Below are 22,702 nucleotides of genomic sequence, written 5' to 3'. Positions count from 1 at the left end.
GATTGTGGTTGTAAGAGTTCATGGTGTGTTTGATGGTTGTAAGAGTTCCTCGTGTGTTTGATGGTTTTAAGTGTTCCTGGTGTGTTTGATGGTTGTAAGTGTTCCTGGTGTGTTTGATGGTTGTAAGTGTTCCTGGTGTGTTTGATGGTTGTAAGTGTGCCTGGTGTGTTTGGTGGTTGTAAGTGTGCCTGGTGTGTTTGATGGTTGTAAGTGTTTGATGGTTGTAAGTGTTTGATGGTTGTAAGTGTTCCTGGTGTGTTTGATGGTTGTAAGTGTTCCTGGTGTGTTTGATGGTTGTAAGTGTTCCTGGTGTGTTTGATGGTTGTAAGTGTTCCTGGTGTGTTTGATGGTTGTAAGTGTTCCTGGTGTGTTTGATGGTTGTAAGTGTTCCTGGTGTGTTTGATGGTTGTAAGTGTTCCTGGTGTTTTTGATGGTTGTAAGTGTTCCTGGTGTGTTTGATGGTTGTAAGTGTTCCTGGTGTGTTTGATGGTTGTAAGTGTTCCTGGTGTGTTTGATGGTTGTAAGTGTTCCTGATGTGTTTGATGGTTGTAAGTGTTCCTGGTGTGTTTGATGGTTGTAAGTGTTCCTGGTGTGTTTGATGGTTGTAAGTGTTCCTGATGTGTTTGATGGTTGTAAGTGTTCCTGGTGTGTTTGATGGTTGTAAGTGTTCCTGGTGTGTTTGATGGTTGTAAGTGTTCCTGGTGTGTTTGATGTGTTCCTGGTGTGTTTGATGGTTGTAAGTGTTCCTGGTGTGTTTGATGGTTGTAAGTGTTCCTGGTGTGTTTGATGGTTGTAAGTGTTCCTGGTGTAAGTGTTTTATGGTTGTAAGTGTTTTTGATGGTTGTAAGTGTTCCTGGTGTGTTTGATGGTTGTAAGTGTTCCTGGTGTGTTTGATGGTTGTAAGTGTGCCTGGTGTGTTTGATGGTTGTAAGTGTTCCTGGTGTGTTTGATGGTTGTAAGTGTTCCTGGTGTGTTTGATGGTTGTAAGTGTTCCTGGTGTGTTTGATGGTTGTAAGTGTTCCTGGTGTGTTTGATGGTTGTAAGTGTTCCTGGTGTTTTCGATGGTTGTAAGTGTTCCTGGTGTGTTTGATGGTTGTAAGTGTTCCTGGTGTGTTTGATGGTTGTAAGTGTTCCTGGTGTGTTTGATGGTTGTAAGTGTTCCTGGTGTGATTGATGGTTTGATGGTTGTAAGTGTTCCTGGTGTGTTTGATGGTTGTAAGTGTTCCTGTGTGTTGATGGTTGTAAGTGTTCCTGGTGTGTTTGATGGTTGTAAGTGTTCCTGTTGTGTTTGATGGTTGTAAGTGTTCCTGGTGTGTTTGATGGTTGTAAGTGTTCCTGGTGTGTTTGATGGTTGTAAGTGTTCCTGGTGTGTTTGATGGTTGTAAGTGTTCCTGGTGTGTTTGATGGTTGTAAGTGTTCCTGGTGTGTTTGATGGTTGTAAGTGTTTGATGGTTGTAAGTGTTCCTGGTGTGTTTGATGGTTGTAAGTGTTCCTGGTGTGTTTGATGGCTGTAAGTGTTCCTGGTGTGTTTGATGGTTGTAAGTATTCCTGGTGTTTTCGTGGTAGTGTGTTCGATGGTTTGTAAGTGTTCCTGGTGTGTTTGATGGTTGTAAGTGTTCCTGGTGTGTTCGATGGTTGTAAGTGTTCCTGGTGTGTTTGATGGTTGTAAGTGTTCCTGGTGTGTTTGATGGTTGTAAGTGTTCCTGGTGTGTTTGATGGTTGTAAGTGTTCCTGGTGTGTTTGATGGTTGTAAGTGTTCCTGGTGTGTTCGATGGTTGTAAGTGTTCCTGGTGTGTTTGATGGTTGTAAGTGTTCCTGGTGTGTTTGATGGTTGTAAGTGTTCCTGGTGTGTTTGATGGTTGTAAGTGTTCCTGGTGTGTTTGATGGTTGTAAGTGTTCCTGGTGTGTTTGATGGTTGTAAGTGTTCCTGGTGTGTTTGATGGTTGTAAGTGTTCCTGGTGTGTTTGATGGTTGTAAGTGTTCCTGGTGTGTTTGATGGTTGTAAGTGTTCCTGGTGTGTTTGATGGTTGTAAGTGTTCCTGGTGTGTTTGATGGTTGTAAGTGTTCCTGGTGTGTTTGATGGTTGTAAGTGTTCCTGGTGTGTTCGATGGTTGTAAGTGTTCCTGGTGTGTTCGATGGTTGTAAGTGTTCCTGGTGTGTTTGATGGTTGTAAGTGTTCCTGGTGTGTTTGATGGTTGTAAGTGTTCCTGGTGTGTTTGATGGTTGTAAGTGTTCCTGGTGTGTTTGAAGTGTTCCTGGTGTGTTTGTGGTTGTAAGTGTTCCTGGTGTGTTTGATGGTTGTAAGTGTTCCTGGTGTGTTTGATGGTTGTAAGTGTTTGATTGTTGTAAGTGTTTGATGGTTGTAAGTGTTCCTGGTGTGTTTGATGGTTGTAAGTGTTCCTGGTGTGTTTGATGGTTGTAAGTGTTCCTGGTGTGTTTGATGGTTGTAAGTGTTCCTGGTGTGTTTGATGGTTGTAAGTGTTCCTGGTGTGTTTGATGGTTGTATGTTCCTGGTGTGTTTGATGGTTGTAAGTGTTCCTGGTGTGTTTGATGGTTGTAAGTGTTCCTGGTGTGTTTGATGGTTGTAAGTGTTCCTGGTGTGTTCGATGGTTGTAAGTGTTCCTGGTGTGTTTGATGGTTGTAAGTGTTCCTGGTGTGTTTCCTGATGGTTGTAAGTGTTCCTGGTGTGTTTGATGGTTGTAAGTGTTCCTGGTGTGTTCGATGGTTGTAAGTGTTCCTGGTGTGTTCGATGGTTGTAAGTGTGCCTGGTGTGTTTGGTGGTTGTAAGTGTTCCTGGTGTGTTCGATAGTTTTATGTATTCCTTGTGATTCCGTTTTTGTTTACAGTTTTCATTTGGGAACGCGACATAACTTACTTGAATTGAAAAGATTCACATCACGGGTGTCGTCGATGAAGCAAAAGACACTTACTCTTCTAGAACACATGATCTGGATTTTTTTGTACTTTTGCAAGAATCTCTGTGTAAATCTTTCTTTAATTGTTAGTTTACCATAGTTTCATATATAAGTATTTTTTTGGTTTTGTTAATGTTATTGTTTAAACACATTGCTTAACAGACCATACCATAAAGCGATCTTGTATCATTCAACATGTATATCGTTAGGTTTTTATTTCCAGTACAGAATCTTAAGTAATCCTCTCCACTGGACTAAATTAACAGCAACCAAATTGATATACCAACCAGAAATCGGAAACCTATGTTTTGATTGACTCTTCTCTCTTGTCATAACATCCTCCGCTAGCTGTGTGTGGAGCACAATGATTTCTATTACCACTTTGCAAATTTTCCAGAAAAACCTGCTTCCACAGAAAATTTTGATATGCAACAATTTGTTCCAGATTTAGCCGATATCGTATTATACAAGTTGATCTGTCTGTCGGCCAGTTGGTTGTGTTGTTACAATCCCAGTCCTAATTGTAATAGTAATGATGCAATATAAAGTTGAAAGTGTTTGGTATTCGTTAGTATGTCTGGTGTTTCCGTTATTGCTAACTGCATTTTGAGAACATGACATTTATCGTTTGGACTGACTCACTTATACATGACTTACGGTTTCGGGGATGAAAAAGAAGACGTTGACCCCTCCAGAACACCAGGTCCTTGTCTTCAAACGCTGCTTAAAATAACCAGTGATAATTGAAAACGTTCAAATATGTGAAACGAGATTGGGAACATTCGTTATCACTCCACAGCTGCAGATTTCTGAGTGATAATTTTGTTTTGAAACTTATAATTTTGTCACCTGCGATATTTTGAATGTTTCACTTATCACTGCTTAGCTTTCAGTAACCTTTGAACAATCGAGACCCATATGTTGATTTCTCCACCTGTATTATAGTTTGACATTCTGTCCCCCTATTTGTCTGTATGACCCTCCCTCCTACAACCCCCCCCCCGCCCCCCAATAAAAAAAGTTATCGTTGACCAATCAGATGTCGTGTTACAACTTAAATAAATTATAATACAATGTTTAACAATGCAATGTCTTTGACTGTTGTAGTAAATTGTTTCCGATGGATAAAAAATGACAAAAAGAAATAAAATTCTTTCTAACATATTTATATGGTAACATTTTGATGTAGTATAACATACAGGTTACAGATATCAATTCACAACGATACTCTCTTAATTGATTAATTAATTGATGTAGACAGCATCGTAGTTAATTAAGACCTTTAATCAGAGTTAATAATTGAGTATAAATAGTTTAATGTTATGTATAACATGTCAGTATATACAAGTGATCATGTTGGTATATATGACAGAGACTGGCATTGTTTTATGGTATATAATAAAATGTAATTAAGCATTCGATGTATCGTTATTATATTAATTACTTTCTCTCATTATCCAAACTACCCGCTAGGTGTAGACATCTTCCGCCGGAATAGTTCTACTTGTCTGGTGTTGATTTAGGAATGAGCATCATGTAAGGTATGATTTCCTCAACATTCTGTACTACTAAACAAATAACTAAAACTCATCTTAAAATTTAAAAAGAAAACTCTTGATGCAGTACTACAATATTTTTCTCATTCTCACAATCAAAGTTATATAAACATTTCGTTCCTTAGACGAAAACTCTCTCATGCATTGTTCTTGTAGGTACATCACCATTAGGTAGTATCTTTCTAACCTGTTTAAACTAACGCAATATTTATTCTTAATACTTCATGATTGTGGTCGGAAGCAGTTTATGAAATCGATTTCAAATCCTGATTTACTGTTGTGTATGTTTCAATAAGTGCTAATATTCTCCATGCTAATTTCTATAATCCACCTCGGGTTATCTCTTACTCGATTAATATCACAATTCAATGTGTCTCTACACCTGTTACTATTACAATTCAAGTGTATCTCTCCTTCATTATCACAATTCACGTGTATCTCTCCATCATTATTACAATTCAAATGTATCTCTCCTTCTGTTACTATTACTATCGAAGAACTTCTATGTTACAGTATTAATGTTATCTTAATTGATTGACAACGCAAAATGAATAAAGAAATAGAAAATAAATAGATAAATACTATGTCCGTGTCAGATTATCTATTGGTTTTACGTCTTTATCGTTTCAACTGTGACGGCATAATGGCGCCAAAAAGTATCACTTGTGTGACGTCATTGCATCCCTTGTGATGAGACGTCATTAAAACATGAAGGACAAGAATGCCGATAAAAATTTTTCAATTCTGTCCGAAAATATGCTTCTACGTGTACGAAAATTGGCATTGTATCTTCGTTTTGTTAAAAAAAAATTTTCAACTCACAAATTGTACGTACCACTGTCTAATTAAAATGAAAAATACTGTAACTGTGTCATGTACATCATATCATGCAGTCATACAGAAGTACAGAAATTCAAGTTCAACAGAAGTTCAATAAGACAGTGATATTATTGGTATGTTAGATAATGTTTTAAACATTCGGTAGAACTTGCCGAACATACAGACTTGTGTCGGTACTTCATCTGATGTTAGGGACGAATATGACGATTTGTTTAAATAAAAAAGTACAAGTCTACATTAATGTTTTGTGGTATGGCTGTTTGAGATTTAAGCATTGAACTGATTTCGCTTGGCATTTATTGGTAATATAATTGTCAAGTGGATAATAAAAAAAGTGAATTAAGTAAAAGTTTCATATCAAATGTATGTATGTCCAGTTGGCATTCATACTGCCCATAAATGTCAACTAAACGCAGGTCAATGGTTATGTTTGATCTTTTTCAATTACCTGGTTACATACGGACATAAATCTCAATTTGTTAACATCGCATGCAATATTTCTGCGATGTTGACAGTTTAGGAGTTTGTAAATAAAACACAACTGACATTGCTAAGGTTACACCACACCGATGCCATTCAATGGTAAATACAGCATTATGTGTGTGTTTCAGTAATGTTTCTACTTACATACAAATAGAACATATTCAGTAACTCCTAATATCTGTTGCCAACCAGAACTTTATGATATACAAAATCCCTCGAATTTCAATAGAATAGATGTTCTTATAACACAACCAGCAGGAAAAACTGGTCGACTCCCCGCCATCCCGTACACTACGTACGCCAGTGTTAGTACACTCCACGCTGGTCATTTGTCTGATGGAGGTGACCGTGTAGATCTCATACACTACGTACGTCAGTGCTAGTACGCTCCGCATTGGTCATTTGTCTGACTGTGACATGTGACTGTGTAGTCATCGTCACACTCTAACCTTCTACTGGTTGTGGTATAAGAGCTATAAGGTGACCGTGTAGTCATCATCACACTCTAACCTTCTACTGGTTGTGGTATAAGAGCTATAAGGTGACCGTGTAGTCATCATCACACTCTAACCTTCTACTGGTTGTGGTATAAGAGCTATAAGGTGACCGTGTAGTCATCATCACACTCTAACCTTCTACTGGTTGTGGTATAAGAGCTATAAGGTGACCGTGTAGTCATCGTCACACTCTAACCTTCTACTGGTTGTGGTATAAGAGCTATAAGGTGACCGTGTAGTCATCGTCACACTCTAACCTTCTACTGGTTGTGGTATAAGAGCTATAAGGTGACCGTGTAGTCATCATCACACTCTAACCTTCTACTGGTTGTGGTATAAGAGCTATAAGGTGACCGTGTAGTCATCGTCACACTCTAACCTTCTACTGGTTGTGGTATAAGAGCTATAAGGTGACTGTGTAGTCATCATCACACTCTAACCTTCTACTGGTTGTGGTATAAGAGCTATAAGGTGACCGTGTAGTCATCATCACACTCTGATCTTCTATTGTTTGTGTTATAAGAACTTCTATTCTATTGACATTACCAACCTGAAGGAAATGTTCCGAAATACAAGTGCTTCCCTTGTATTTCATTTCGTTCTTTAAGTTATATCGTATCCCTTGGTGATGCAGAATTTAAAACTATGTAAATATTTTGGCTAATGTGCTGATAGCAGTTGGGCAGGCATGACTTGATACATGGAAGACATATTGCATTGATTGTCCTGTCTTCCTTGTGTTCCAGAATATCTATATACATAATGACATGACGTCACGCCTATCACATTACGTCACTTTTTTTAATCGGACTCTATATGCACTTCAAAACAATTTATCATCCTTTTGGTTTTCGTCTAATAATCAGTTCTCTTATCCGAGTACAATACTCCAATTTCAGTTGATGATGTAACGTCATTGTCAATATCCTTACATCACAATCGATATCTGACAGCCAATGAAAAACGCTCTAAAGAACATCATACTGGTCACATATACACGGAAATAGTACATGTGTGACTGGATCAGTAATAAGTATAGCATCTTACATCAGTTTTCATTTGAAATGAGAATTTTTGAAAGAAGTCTGAGACTTCAGTTTTGTTTTTGTTTTGTTTTATTTTTTTTTTTATTTTTTTTTTTTTTTTTTTTTTTTTTTTTTTTTTTTTTTTTTTTTTTCATTTAAGCCAACCTTTGGTGAGTATCATATGGTCACGAATTTAATACCTATTTTAGTACATGATCGACTTTTCAATATTGTAGAAAACTGTCATTTCTTGTCAAACTCTAGGTCATGCCCGCTCTATATCTATGGTTTCCGTTGTTACATCACAATGTCATGTGAATGTGACGTCACAATAATCTATATTTCACCTATTATATGCAAAAATTAAGAAGGCAATCACGTGACAAAATTATACAGATTTTAAATGATTCACCGTGGATAGATTATCTAGGAAATTAATACATAAACGATTTTACTATGTCGAATATTTTGTTTAAATGGAACAAAAAGTATTGTCAGGAAAAAGATTGCAACCAATAAACCATCATGATATTAAAACGTGAAAATGACGTAATGTGAAAGACTTGTGACGTCATTATACAATAATTATATCACACCAATATTCGGCCCACTTTCCTTTTCCGGAATATGATAATCTGAAACACACCATGACAATTAAGACTGATAAATTAGTGCTCATCGTGCTGTCATTGTTATCACGAATTTGTGTTGATTGCTGTCCAAACTAACGTGACTGTATTGTGTTGACGATATCAGTTGAAATCAAACATCGGTATGCGTATTTCTATCATCCAGTGCTTCAAATCCAATTAACTGAGGCGTACCATATGTAAACTGAAATTAGATAAAAAAAAAAGACAATCATCATATTATTTACCCTGCCATCTGATATGTCTGTCCTAGCACTACAAGTATTGATCTCCGACTGTATAAGTCTAACTGTTATTTTCCAGATATACACTTTTGTCATATTTTAACACATAGTATTAAAGTTGATTCATAACACATGTCACACATGATACAGTTTGTTAGGATCCAGTACCAATATTGGACCATACCGTGGATATTAATTACTAGATTCTGTCATTCAATATAAACATATATATATAACTTATCCATGTGACGATGAATAAGGAAAGGATCCACGTAGTCAGTTGTATATATATACCTTGATATTACTCACGAACTGATCAGCTTTCCCTTTCCTACTTCTGATACCTTTTTCAATCAGATACAATACATACAGTCTTATCAGGTAAACTCGCTCTTAACCCTATAGTAAATCGCACACTGTAGATGTTTTTAATTCAGTGTTTAGTGATAGGATATCAATTAAATCTACCTCTCCATTACCCTTAGTTGGCCAATATCACCATTTTTTAGATTATTGAACAAACTTCAGTTTTCTATGCCTTAGTTCACACCGCTGATATTTTATTTGATTTTTAGTTATAAAGACTTACCGTTCTTACACTTTTGTCCTGGGAGAAATCAGCTGGATAATGAGGAGGAGGGGCGGCATATTCATTGACGTCACCATTTTCGCGTTCTGAAGGTGTGTCTATGAGTGACGTAGCCGTTTCTGTACCTTTCATGTAGGCAGGCTGTGAATAAGATAGAACATGACACTTATCAGTCAGTGAGCTTTATTGTTTTTTTTATCCTCGATGCCCTCGGGGTTACGCTCTCTATCGCTCCCTAAAGGGATTTCGCTCACTATCGCTCCTACCGGGGTTACACTCACTATCACTCACTACACGTGTACGCTCACTTTTGCTCCAAACAAGGTTAAGCTCATTATCGCTCCCTACAAGGGAACGCCCACTATAGCTCCCTTCGCTTAATTTTGCTCTCTACAAATGTAAGCGCAATATCGCTCTTGGCGGAGGTACGCTCACTATCACCCCATACAGGGGAACACTCACTATCGTCCCTACAGGGGTACGCTCACTATCGCCCCAATTAGGGTACGCTCACTATCGTCCCTACAGGGGAACGATCACTATCACTCCCTACAGGGGAACGCTCACTATCGCTCACTACAGGGGAACGCTCACTAGCGCTAACTACAGGGGGACGCTCCCTATCGTCCCTACAGGGGAACGCTCACTATCACTCCCTACAGGGGAACGCTCACTATCGCCCCAATAAGGGTACGCTCAATATAGCGTAATAATAATAATTAATATAATTTCTTAATATGACAGAAAACCAATACCTTTGGAACAAGGCGAAGTCTTTTCATGCCAAACTCTATGGCTCCTAAGATGACGGCGCTAACTAATCCGCCAATCAGAATATAGAATACTCCGGCTACGTTGCTAAGTGACAGCGACTTCTTCCCAGACGATCCCTGTAATTAATTAATACTACGTCCATTAAAACATACTCACCAAGATCATGTTTATATAGGTACCACGGAAGAGTTGACATTAAAAGTAAGTTGCTTATATTTTACCATTATTTCAACCATTTTGTTTTTCTGTCACCACAACTTCAATACTTATGTTACAAATCAATTATTACACAGATGTAAACAGAATATTTCTATTGCTTTACTACTATTTAAATATCGCGTTTTCAGAAGCGATTCTGAAATTAGCTTACAATATTTCGGTCAAAATTCCTGCTTTATTAGACTCCCAATACGATACTGGAAAATACAATTATAGTTGAAAGGTTAAGGTTTTGAAGTTCTGCTAAACCTAGAAACTTCCATATTGCGATATTAAACATGACCGAACGAAAGAAATATTAGTTTACCTTGCTCTCACTTAGAGATCGTCACATTATACGTATAGATATACGTATATATGGCATAGTTTATATCAGTGTTATGAAAAAAAGACAACATGATTGCCTATTCACCATACCAAAAGTGTATCTCCTTAAACTAATTCAAAGACCCGTAAATCTTGCCTTTTTTTACTTATGCCCACAATTTATCGATTTTAAGTCGAAATAACGGCTTTCTGAAGTTGTCACTATTGTCATTTTCCTATATGTTGTCACAAATACGTATTATTACATAATGTATGACACTTCAGAAATAGCGATTATGTCCCTTAGACCGGAAGTATTACACTGACACGGACTGGTATACTGTATTTCCTCGGCAACAACAAAAAGTTGTCACTTAGACCAGGAATGTTCAGCAACATCAAAAAGAAGAGAAATAAGATTGATCTAAAGTTATGAATTTCTCATTTAAGTACAACTATAGTGCATGCTACATGCGTTCTCATTCTGCAAACAAACAATGCATAGAGAATTAATTGTAGGGACCATTCTAATTTAATAATAATAAAATTTATTTATTTTACAAGGTTTTCCAACTTATATAAATCACTCTTGTTGGCTCGGATGGAAGTATCCATAATACTTCTTCGTTTCATTAGAATTTTTATTTTTTCATTTTTTTGATTGCCAAAAGAATTATAGCCAAATCTATTCATACTTCTCAATACTTAAGAGACGACACAACGTCCTGCAGAAATCGAGATTCTCTCTTACCGACACCCCACCGATAGTGACCTACCTTGTTACCGTCTTGAGTACACTGAAGCATCTCTTACACACACACCACCGATAGTGACCTACCTTGTTACCGTCTCTTACCCACACACCACCGATAGTGACCTACCTTGTTACCGTCTCTTACCCACATCCTACCGATAGTGACCTACCTTGTTACCGTCCTGAGTACACTGAAGAATCTCTTACCCACACCCCACCGATAGTGACCTACCTTGTTACCGTCTCTTACCGACACTCCACCGATAGTGACCTACCTTGTTACCGTCTCTTACCGTCTCTTACCGACACTCCACCGATAGTGACCTACCTTGTTACCGTCTCTTACCCACACCCCACCGATAGTGACCTACCTTGTTACCGTCTCTTACCCACACCCCACCGATAGTGACCTACCTTGTTACCGTCTCTTACCCACACCCCACCGATAGTACACCTTGTTACCGTCTCTTACCCACACCCCACCTTGTTATCTCTTACCCACACCCCACCGTAGTGACCTACCTTGTTACCGTCTCTTACCCACTACACAGGGTTAGTGACGTTCGTTGTTACGTTCTCTTACCCACACCCCACCGATAGTGACCTACCTTGTTACCGTCTCTTACCCACACCCCACCGATAGTGACCTACCTTGTTACCGTCTCTTACCCACACCCCACCGATAGTGACCTACCTTGTTACCGTCTCTTACCCACACCCCACCGATAGTGACCTACCTTGTTACCGTCTCTTACCCACACCCCACCGATAGTGACCTACCTTGTTACCGTCTCTTACCCACACCCCACCGATAGTGACCTACCTTGTTACCGTCCTGAGTACATTGTAGAATCTCTTACCCACACCCCACCGATAGTGACCTACCTTGTTACCGTCTCTTACGGACACCCACCGATAGTGACCTACCTTGTTACCGTCCTGAGTACACTGTAGAAACTCTTACCGACACCCCACCGATAGTGACCTACCTTGTTACCGTCATGAGTACACTGTAGAATCTCTTACCCACACCCCACCGATAGTGACCTACCTTGTTACCGTCCTGAGTACACTGAAGCATCTCTTACCGACATCCCACCGATAGTGACCTACCTTGTTACCGTCTTGAGTACACTGAAGCACCGATAGTGACCTACCTTGTTACCGTCCTGAGTACACTGACTCTTGTCCTGCCACCACTTTTGTTGTAGTTTGTGCAAGAAACCATTTTCTTTCATTGTCAACACTTTTAAATTGACATCATCCCTGAAATCAATAAATGACCAAACAGGGTGCAGTATACGGATATTAACTTCAGTAGTTTTACAGTAAAACGTGAAATACACGAACTAAGCAAATGCATTACAAATACAAATTTGAATCTACTGTTGAAGTTATTTAAAACAAATTTAAGCATTACAATTTTCATCATTTGATATACGAATTAATCACACATTTATCTAAAACTTACGAATATAAGTCACTAGATCTCTTCTGATTAAAATACAATATACATGTAAATATTCGCACGAATGTTTATCTAAGAACAGAGTATGTAACAAATACTATAAAAATGTTTCTCTTTTCGATGGTTCGAATTTCTGCGGATCACAAAAAGTTTCAACCAAAACCCATTTTTCAAAGATTATTTTTGCATGTTCAAGGTATCTTTTTTACGCGATTTTAAAATAGTGAAAAATTGAACCTCTCGAAAATAAAAGCCTCGACAGTAACTTTGAAGGAGACATGAAAGGACTCAGATACAACATTTTACAACCATTCGAATAAAACATTAGTACCTACAGCACCTTCAATGACAATAATATTTGCGAAGTGATTTTTTTTTAGATTTAACATTCAATTTATAAAGCTAACTGATAAACATAATTCACACACATATATATGCATATGTTTATCAAACATTTCAATAAAACATGTCTTTTTCTCATACTGCACTAAATACACATGTATAAGACAAGATGGTTGTATACACATAAAACATGAAATGTTCAAGGCCCTTATTAGGATGGAATATCATGTAAAATCATTTCTCTAGATCATTTTTGTGCATAGACATAGATCTTACATGGAATCTAGTTAATATATTCAAAAAAACAACCAACCATTATTTCTTTCTTATAAATTAAAACTTTTTCATACGAAAATTGTTTCTGAAGACAAAACTATTGTCCTAACCGACCACCATCGGTCTATTTAATATCGACAACGATCCAAGACCCACGATATCCAAAATGATAACAGCTGATGAATTCATCGTTGCATCACTGCTAAAAATGTCTTAGAAACGATTTGAACAATTGTTGAAAGTTCACAGCATTTCTGGATCTGAAATAATCGTTTTTTCGCCAATCTTTCATACTTTATCTGTTTGATGTCAAAGTACTCATGATATAAGATGGCTTCGATGAACACATAGATAATACTACTTAACATAAAGGTACATGCAATATACACTTGTAGGTATAGTAGGTATAGTATAGTTCCGGTATTTTAAAAAGTTCACAAACAGTGCACATGTTTTGATTCTGGGAACATAAAGAGAATTCGTTAGTATAGACTGGTTTGTACTTTTTCTGCTTGTTGTTGATAAATGAGATATAACGTTTACCAACTGTGTAACTATTACACATTTCAATATATGTACATAATCTACACACACGGTCACAAGGGTCGGTAATAAGTTTTATTTAAGTACATTTCTTCTCATCATTCCTGTTTTTTGTATACGAGCGGCCGATAAAGATTAAATAGAAGACTGATGTAATCAATGAACTGACTTAATACTAAAATATCATGTTCTTTTAGAGTCTTTTGTCATTCTTGTCACGCAGTCTATTTCTTTGTTTTATTCAAACATGATAAAATTGAGTAAAATAAGATTAGCAAATTTATTGAAGCCACAAGGAAAATATCGACTTTTCCACAGAATCTTAATTCAAATTCTAAATCAACGAAGCTTGGAGGAAGCATGATATCTTCACAAGATTATTTTTAATATAACGGCGAAAATGGATGTGCTACTGAGTATCTCACAAACCATTCATGTTAAAAACAACGAAAACAACCGATACCAGTGTCAAACAGTCAGAGCAAATTAAAATGCGACATCTTGGAATTATGGATCTAGACAAGTTAATTAAACACCAAACGAACAACACACAGTACATGCTGTTCCTTTCGTATGGTTTTTGTTTATTTATTACCTTCATCGCTTACAGTGCAAATGATTATAAAGTGCGGAACGAAATAAAACATATTTTCAAATCAAGAAATGCTGCAAACTTTAAACTTGATCAGTAAAATACGTTGATGTATAAGCTTCAAATAGCCGCTTCATTCTACTTAAGAAACCATTATTTCTTATAATAAAAACAATATCTAGGTGCCTTGTTAACAGTGATGTGACAATGAGAAACACATCTACAGACAAATGAAAATATTTCATGCGAAATTGAAAAGATATATATTAACTATGATCTATGTGAATCAGTCCATGCACAAACAATGTTCTAGTACCAAGAAATGACTTACCAACCACCATGATAAGGTTTGTCCACTCAGCGAAACAACCGTTACACCCGATTCCGATCATGAATATCGATATTGTCACAATGAATACAACTATTACAATTTACACTAATCACAATAGAAAAGATCCACAGTGCTGAATTTTTTTTCGCAGATCATAACAAAAACGTTTCAAAAAAATTAAAAAAACCAAAAATATTCGCGTTAGTGATATCCCAGAATTCCTTAGTGAGAACACGTACCTAATGATATCCCAGAATTCCTAAGTGAGAACACGTACCTAGTGATATCCCAGAATTCCTAAGTGAGAACACGTACCTAATGATATCCCAGAATTCCTAAGTGAGAACACGTACCTCAGATAATAATCGTTTGGAGTAGCTATCCCAAACCCTTTAGAATTGAGATTTCTGCCCACTCTCATAGTGTCGCACGGTTCGCGACTGTTGATGTATTCGTTGCCGGAAGACTCCATTAAAAATGCATATTTTCCTTTTGAATTTCGGACCCGCTCAATTCCTGCAGCCATATCTCCCACCATTACAGAAGGATGAGTCGACATGAAGCGCCACAGGCTCTCATATATAGGCACTTTTGATGTCTGGTAATTTAAATGGATTATCCTTAATAAAAGTTCTTTTTTATTTCTGTTTTTTCAAAGATTGACAGTTAAACAATATGAACCTTATATATTCAAATGGCAAGTATTTTTGCCCTTTTCAGTTATAATTCAAGTATAGTATAGTATAGTATAGTTTAATTTAATATAGTATACTGAGTTAAGCATAGTAACATACATCAATGACTGATAACATTATTTGTTACATTACTTTCAATACTGAACAGTTCACGAATGAATATATATCATATGTACTAACGTTTCTCTTCATTGATAAAACAATCTCATTAAAAGACTGGATAGTCTGCGGTGTTTTGATGTGCTATTTATTTTCTTTAATATTAGCGTACAAATAAAGGGGAGGTAACTACGGGAAACAATTTTGTATATACCATTTAGATCAACACCAATCGCGAGAGAAACAAAATCTGCAATATGTCATTTTTTTCTAAAATCAAATTTTATATTCAAATTGTTTGGCAATTGTCATTTTACACGAATATTTTCTCACCATTATCATCGATCTACCGTTGAAACATAAGCCTTCCAATCTTGCCTATTTATAATGAAAAATACTTCCGACAATACGTGTATCATATATATCCCTGATAACATTTCAGACATCTGAAATAATTTCGGAATAAATTTGCTGATTTCAGAATCACGGCTTAAATTTGTAAATAAACTTGTCTGTACGGTTTGACATTCCAGTAATTTGTTACAGTGTATTTTCCTGTCAGTAACTGGTTAGTGTGGTAGATTGGTAAAAACAGCGATATTTTTTTAAGTTGCCACACTGCATAAGGTTACACTATGCCATGTGTGTGCAGCATTGTAACCAGACGGTAATTATGTAGTCACATATGTCGGCACGATGACTGATGTGTGTAATTATTGATTTTGTCTTGTATTTTGTGTTATGTAATTGCTTGATGTGTTTATGTCTGACGAAATTGCGGGTTGTCCTAGCCATGTGATATTTTCCGTCTTTGCTGTCGTCGAGGGTTGTATAAAGTATCGACAAATAAATATACAGAGTCCGTATCATAGTCATAATTGAAAATTAATAATACATATTATGAATTAATGATAAACAAAGGTTATTGGTGTTTTTCCAAAGGGACTACAAATTGTTGTAATAGTTACCTCCCCTTTACAGGAAGGAATTTTCTGAACTGAGCTGACAGTGGAGGAGCGGTTAGCATGGTATTGACTGAGATAACACTGAATCCGGAAGGATCGCTTTTCTGTGTTATTGTCTGATTTGCATAACAAATTATCAGTGTAATGCAAATCTAATCACAGGCAATACAAAATCGTGTACGGAAAAATAAGCAGATTACTTCTTCAGTAATTTACCTCGAAAAATTTCCTCGTGGTCCCAGAGGAAATAGTTCCGTACTTGATTTCTGTCTGTTTCGCGAGATCATCAGCAGACTCAATGGGTGCTACCATTCTCTCAACCGTCAAAAACGCAGCCAGATTAGCGGTGTATGTCGATATTATTATCAAGACGAAAAACCACCAAACTGTTCCAATTATCCGTCCAGAAATGGACCTGGACAGAATCAAGTTTTTTTTCAACATAGACAGAATTGATATATACTCCCTGAAACAAGAGTTGCTGAGAAACTGACATAAACATATCTTATATCTCTACTAGTTGTCAACAATTCACAATAATTTACTAAATAGGAGCTAATTTTCTTATGAAACTAATGGAAAAAAGTCCGAATTTTATCATTTACCTGTTTATCTACGGATGATTGACAGTTACATGACAACCACTTCTGGTGAACTTACCGCGGACATGTATCGCTTCCTTGTAACATAAGTGCTCCGGTGGAAAACCAAAACGAGTTTAAAATAGAGAACTCGTTTTCGTATTCTCCTTTTAATGCTGCAACTTTCTTCCATTCATAAGGACTGCATCTGCTGACGAGGAACAGCCCGACACTTACAGCAGCGTAGGCTACCAGAATACAAATCCATATACCAAGTTCAAGGGGCTGCATAAAGGAAAATACCCCCGGCTTCTCAATATCAGGCTTTTTTATCATGATACTTATGCCTATGTTCATGAATGGCTTCGTGAAATCCACGTCTTTTTCCCGTTCAAAAGTGATGGTCAGAGGAGCTATCGCGAGATCTGCTTTCTGTAAAAAAAAAAAGGTTCTTAATATTCAATAACTGGATTAAATTCCAACATCGGTTCCGTAATTTCCATGAAATTTCTAGTGACTTTGTCAATTACTAATTCAAACACGAAATATATAATCTCTTATTATTAAGACACAAAGCTGTGCTGTTATAGGTTTTTTTAATGGCATTGGCATACTCTACTTACAGATCCTTGGTATAAACATGACGTACACAGGATTACATACCCTGTTCACAAGTTGCCCTATCATTCCATTCCACGAACCATTAACCTTGATACCATAAGCGTTATCAGGTACCTCCTCCAATGTAAAATTAAAACCGAGCAAATCCGCTAACCTGTTCGCCATATCTACAGCATAACCTATTGAATAGAAATTTCAATATAATTTCACTGACGTTTAACGTTCAAAAGACACACAAGTGAATAAAAACATTGCATCTTTTTTACAAACTTAGAAAATTAAATCTTAATTTGACAATCCACGTGAGTTATACCTGAAATGATATGAAGTGCCATTCAGATCAATGTTAGTTATACATGTATTTCCTTTTATGGTAATTAGTACGCCGTGAAAAGATCGTGTAGATTGTGCTACAAGTATATATGTACAGTTTCAGTACATCGTCCATAACTATAATGTATAATTTGAGACTGTGACTCCGCTATCACGTGACCACTATAGTGACGTCATCGAATGCATTGAGTTCAAACAAATGACACGGACTTTAACACATACCACAATCTATTAAGTAGATCAGGTATACCTACCGACATTCGCGATTTCGTATCATATATGTAGTTCACTGCGATAAATTCTCCACTAATTTCTACGAAACAGACTATATCATACAGTGTTACACCATCATCGTTATCGATTTTTCCTGTCTGTATCAGCGACAATCAACTTTCATTCAAAAACAGGTTATATTTCCATTGTCTTCATAAATGGAAAATAATTTTCGCGGTTGTTTTTATCGCGAAATTTGCGAGTCGGTTTTAGGCATTTACAGTTAATTGGACTGTAACACCATTTGCTAGAATACTCATTGTTTAAGTAAATGTATATAAGTACAAACATGTCTTAAGCATTCTTACAGATTCCACTCTCTAATGATTAAGCTGACAAATTTAGTCAATTGTATCGGATGCGATGTATCATCTCGTGTTTAGATCAATACTCAAGCTTCGTTTTTCATATTGTTAACATTTTAATGCTTTCATAGGACAAGAATAGAAACCAACACTCCATGAATCTAAGTTAGGTGTACTTAAATGGTAAACACCATACCTATATATCTGTCATTTCCTATTAAAGGTATGCCATCTTTGCTTTCCTTCAGCATTAAAAACGGTTGAGACTTTAAAGAAAGAAATATGTGTTAATACATATCACTTTTGATACCAATATTTCAAACAATGTTATACAGAGACATTTTAAAGTCACAAGGGAAACATCACTGTTTTTACATTTTACGTTTTACATTTCAAAATCAACCCATATTCCAATCCACTAGAACATTTGATAATTCGATTGTAATGATGACTTGAGAGGAGACAGAAGCAGAGATGTGTATATCTTTAAGATGAAATTAAAGCTGAGTAATTACCAGTATAGTGGTGATGATTTTGACCTTTGAGTGACTGACAGGACGGAGATCTGGCGGTTCTTGGTCTGGAGTTCGGTAACCATATTCCGGTGTCCAGACACCTATCCGGACGGGGCCATGGTCTTGCCCTACTGTACTTACGTTAAGAGTATAGTTGCGTCGGAATCCCTCAAAATCAAATGATATGTGTCCTGTTAGACCTTCAAATTCTGCCTGCAATCAATAAAGCACGCGCATCTTATTCATCAAAGCAGGAATGAATATTCTGAATTTCCTTCTGTTCGTTTTTTGGAAGATTGATCAAAAGTGAGCAGTATTTTGAATGTGAATTCCAAATCAACTCTTCTTTATTCCGGTATAAACAAATCCTGTAACACGTGATCGAAATAAAAGATGCTGGTTGAGACTGGCTTCAAAACGTAATGTTAAAATTGTATTAATCTTTAGAAGGTATTTTGATGTATGGTTATATTGATGAGTAATGAATGTCGTTCCGTGGCCTTATAATAATTAGCTAAGTCATTTAATGTTATGCTTATTTAAAAATTAGATTGAAATCTTAAAATAAACTGTTAAATGACCTTTGGGTATATTTTGGAAAGTGTTTACAGTGCAGAATTCTTGCAGTACTAAAAACGATTGATTTGTTCCGAGTCGGACTGCTGGTTTGTAGTATACACTTAGATTACTGCAGTTAAATTGAATTTTTCCTTACGTCTCTGAAATTCGTATCGCGAATTTAATATTGCAGCATGGCTTTGTATTCAAGGAGTTATTTCTCGCAAGTAAACAGTTCCACAGCTGCAGACAAGTCACCTATAGTTACACTTTAGTTCTAATTAAATTTATGCATTCTCTGTACATTTGGTGTATCATTATAGCAATTAGAGAGCGTGAAACAGATAATTAGAATCGTTGAGGGCAATTAACCCTTCATTAAGACTACACTTAGGCTCCTCAAATATCGTTTGTATCCTTCAGCGCCATAGGATATGCAATTGTTCCAAACCTGTTTTAGGAAATGTGTGATGTTTTCGCCATGCATCCAGGGAATCGGTGGAGGGTCGTTCATCTGTAGTCGATTACAGGGTATGCCCTCTTTACTGTAATTGCTGTTATATACTTTTCCACGCCGAAAATTGGGTTGGAAGACAAGCTGATTGTGTTTCAACATCCGGGAAAATGTGTCGACTATCAGTCGTAGAGCATCAACGGCCATAGCCGATTCCGCCTTCAAGGCAATTTAGGAAATTGAATAAGCATGATCTAATAATATGAGAACGTCGGAATTTCGTCAAATATTCTAACTTATATTGAATACATATTAGTTTGAAATGATTAATCTTATAAAGAATTATATGATTTATCTTGATATGCGATATTATACATCCATGCATCCTACTACTTTGTCATACTAGAGTATGTAACATATGTATTTCTTTTCCTCTATTTTGATTGGACAAGAGATCGTCACGTGCAAATCGATATATAGCATACATGTTTGAATCTCATGTTTCTAATTCTAAAACAGAAAATAAAAAATAATATGGACCCCGAAAATATGATAAACATGTCGTTAAAGATAATTTGTAATATTGTAAAATCGTAATCAAGAGTGTAACATTAAATGTTTGCAAACTATTAGAATGTGTATTAAAGCATTTAAAAATAACATCGATTCGCCAACATTTCCTCTTAACATGTAAATGTATTGAATAAACCTTAGTGAAACATGGTTCTGTCAAGATCTTTAAATTAGCTTTATCAAGTATTTCTATGCACTTTTTCGCCAAACATGATAAACATCTTTAATTTCAAAACCATTGTGAAGCTATTTATATCAACTTATACTAAACACTGATATTAGCTGGAAGGGAAATGTAATGAGCGTTCACCGTGAAAAGAATTGAAGGAACCGAGAACACTTATAGCCGTGAACGTGACGCCAAATAAACTGTTTCGTTTAATATTTACACAATATAACCATGATTATAGAAAGCCAATAAATTTTCTAAAGTCGGACACGAATTTTTTTGTCAATGTGAAGCGAGTGAGTTGATTTCCACTGAAATACTTTCGTCCATAACTAACAACTTACAGTAAGTGGGGTACCAGCTCCAGCATATTCAGTTTTTTTCGCACTCATCCAGTGCTGATTGAATTTCCTGATTTCTTCATTATCTTCCGATACTAGGTCAAATCCGGTTAGATTCACACCGCCATGCAAAAATCTTTGAAAGTCGAGTTTGGAGAAATCCTACAACAAAGGGATGTAGGACAAATCAACAAAGTTAAATGTCCTGTAAACACATAATATTTTGAATATCAATTAAGTTGAAATATAACAAAAAGAAAACACTGACATATCAACAAAATCAAGTATAACTTTTCTCATAACTGTTCATAACATTTGTTATCTCCGTAGGGGTTTCCAAATATAATTTGTGATACCGATTAATAACTTTCGAACCAACTTGACCCGAAATAGAATGTTTATTATGTAAGCCTTTGTTGTTCCTTACATAAGTAAGCATTTTTGCGTATTTTGATATTATAAGTGTAGATGATGTCCTGGAAACATACATACCAGTGTTGCCAGCAGATAAAAATAGCTGTGCTTGTTCATCCCTACCTCAGCAATCTATGAAAAGTTAAAAAAAAAAAAAAAAAGACATATTATTTATTGGTGTTATATAGAAGTCCTGGACAATAAAGATGATTTGAAACAGTCTTATTCAACTCGAACCTACTTATGTGTTATAATATATTGTTCATTGGTGATTTTGTATTCTGTAACCATGATCTTGTTGTGTGTTATTATTGCATATATACCGTACAATTCTTCACCAATACATATAGCAAACTAGGAAACCATCTACCACATAAGATGTATGTAACCCAATATATCCTATATTCATCATGCATTGGCTTATAATAGATTTATACACTCCATGTTCTATTCAACTGTAATTTGTACATGTATTAAAAGGTGCTGTTCACTTGTGTGTCTTTTGAACATTAATCACAGCCTTTCCCTGTGGTTGCTTACTTACAAGGATATTGATAAAATGTATGTATATACAAACCACATGTTATATACAAATCAGTAAAGTTAGTAATTAGTTATATGAAGTCTTTATGTCTTTATGTGTTAAAAATATATATAGCGATTTTTAGTTTTGCTTTTATTTCATATTTCCTGACTGAAGATTAATAATACCAGGTAGCTACACGGGTTAAACCTTTATGTAACTTGTGTGGTTGATATGTACTCATACTATTATATCTATTTTATAGTGTCTACGTTCAAACGAAAAGAAAGGAAAACGAATGGCCATTGAGTAACCGAAATCGATGTATATCTTCTGGAGATATTGTGGTAACTTGTAGCCCTGGGAGTTTGAGCATTGAACGATATAAAACGACAAAAACAAAAGTAGAATTACTTTAATTATATTCATACTACTGAGGCGTTTCCATCCTACTTTTCAAAATTCCGTCTCCGGCGGAAATTAGTGTTTTCAAAAATACATAAAAGCACAAGGAAACTCATATCTATTTGCCAGTTTATTTTTATATGTACAGAGATGTTTTTGTCAGGTCTCAAGATCAAATGACTGCACAAATGACACGCGAGTAATGGACATTACAACACGACACGAAACTATTGAAACTTTTGTAACTATCCACTGAATCTTAACAACTTTATTTAAAGTATTCCTTCTTTATATATATATATTTTTGACCCATTTTTATTCTTTGTAGTGGCTTCCTAGGTTTTAAGACACCATTAAGGGTTTTATTATTACTGTATGTCATATTTCACAGGTTGCCCAGCAACAAACTTTTTTACAGGAATGATGAAAGTTTAATTTTGTCAGACCCACTGTTTTCTAAAGCCATATTACCATTAGAAGTATAAAAGTGTCGC

At 36.1% G+C, this 22,702-nt stretch overlaps 1 protein-coding gene across 1 annotated transcript in view; it reads right to left on the bottom strand.

Moving 5' to 3' along the window:
- Window positions 1-7,481: 7,481 nt before the first annotated feature.
- The window catches only part of LOC132544736 (glutamate receptor 2-like), a 59,736-nt gene continuing 44,515 nt past the window's right edge, over window positions 7,482-22,702 (bottom strand). The window contains exons 6-18 of the mRNA XM_060208386.1: window positions 21,359-21,412; window positions 20,870-21,028; window positions 19,781-20,002; window positions 18,772-18,984; window positions 18,453-18,522; window positions 17,388-17,524; window positions 16,804-17,156; window positions 16,360-16,558; window positions 14,738-14,982; window positions 11,990-12,098; window positions 9,535-9,669; window positions 8,780-8,920; window positions 7,482-8,150 (exon numbers count right to left, since the gene is read on the bottom strand). Of these exons, the coding sequence (XP_060064369.1) occupies window positions 8,079-8,150; window positions 8,780-8,920; window positions 9,535-9,669; window positions 11,990-12,098; window positions 14,738-14,982; window positions 16,360-16,558; window positions 16,804-17,156; window positions 17,388-17,524; window positions 18,453-18,522; window positions 18,772-18,984; window positions 19,781-20,002; window positions 20,870-21,028; window positions 21,359-21,412 (2,109 nt within the window). The 3' untranslated portion in view covers window positions 7,482-8,078. The remainder of the gene's footprint in view (window positions 8,151-8,779; window positions 8,921-9,534; window positions 9,670-11,989; window positions 12,099-14,737; window positions 14,983-16,359; window positions 16,559-16,803; window positions 17,157-17,387; window positions 17,525-18,452; window positions 18,523-18,771; window positions 18,985-19,780; window positions 20,003-20,869; window positions 21,029-21,358; window positions 21,413-22,702) is intronic.

The sequence above is a fragment of the Ylistrum balloti genome, unplaced genomic scaffold (genome assembly GCF_031769215.1).
Source record: "Ylistrum balloti isolate Yb309-2 unplaced genomic scaffold, AGI_CSIRO_Ybal_v1 Utg369808, whole genome shotgun sequence".
Classification (NCBI taxonomy): domain Eukaryota; kingdom Metazoa; phylum Mollusca; class Bivalvia; order Pectinida; family Pectinidae; genus Ylistrum; species Ylistrum balloti.
Note: the sequence above shows the minus strand (reverse complement) of the source record. Positions and strands in the feature narration are given on the sequence as shown.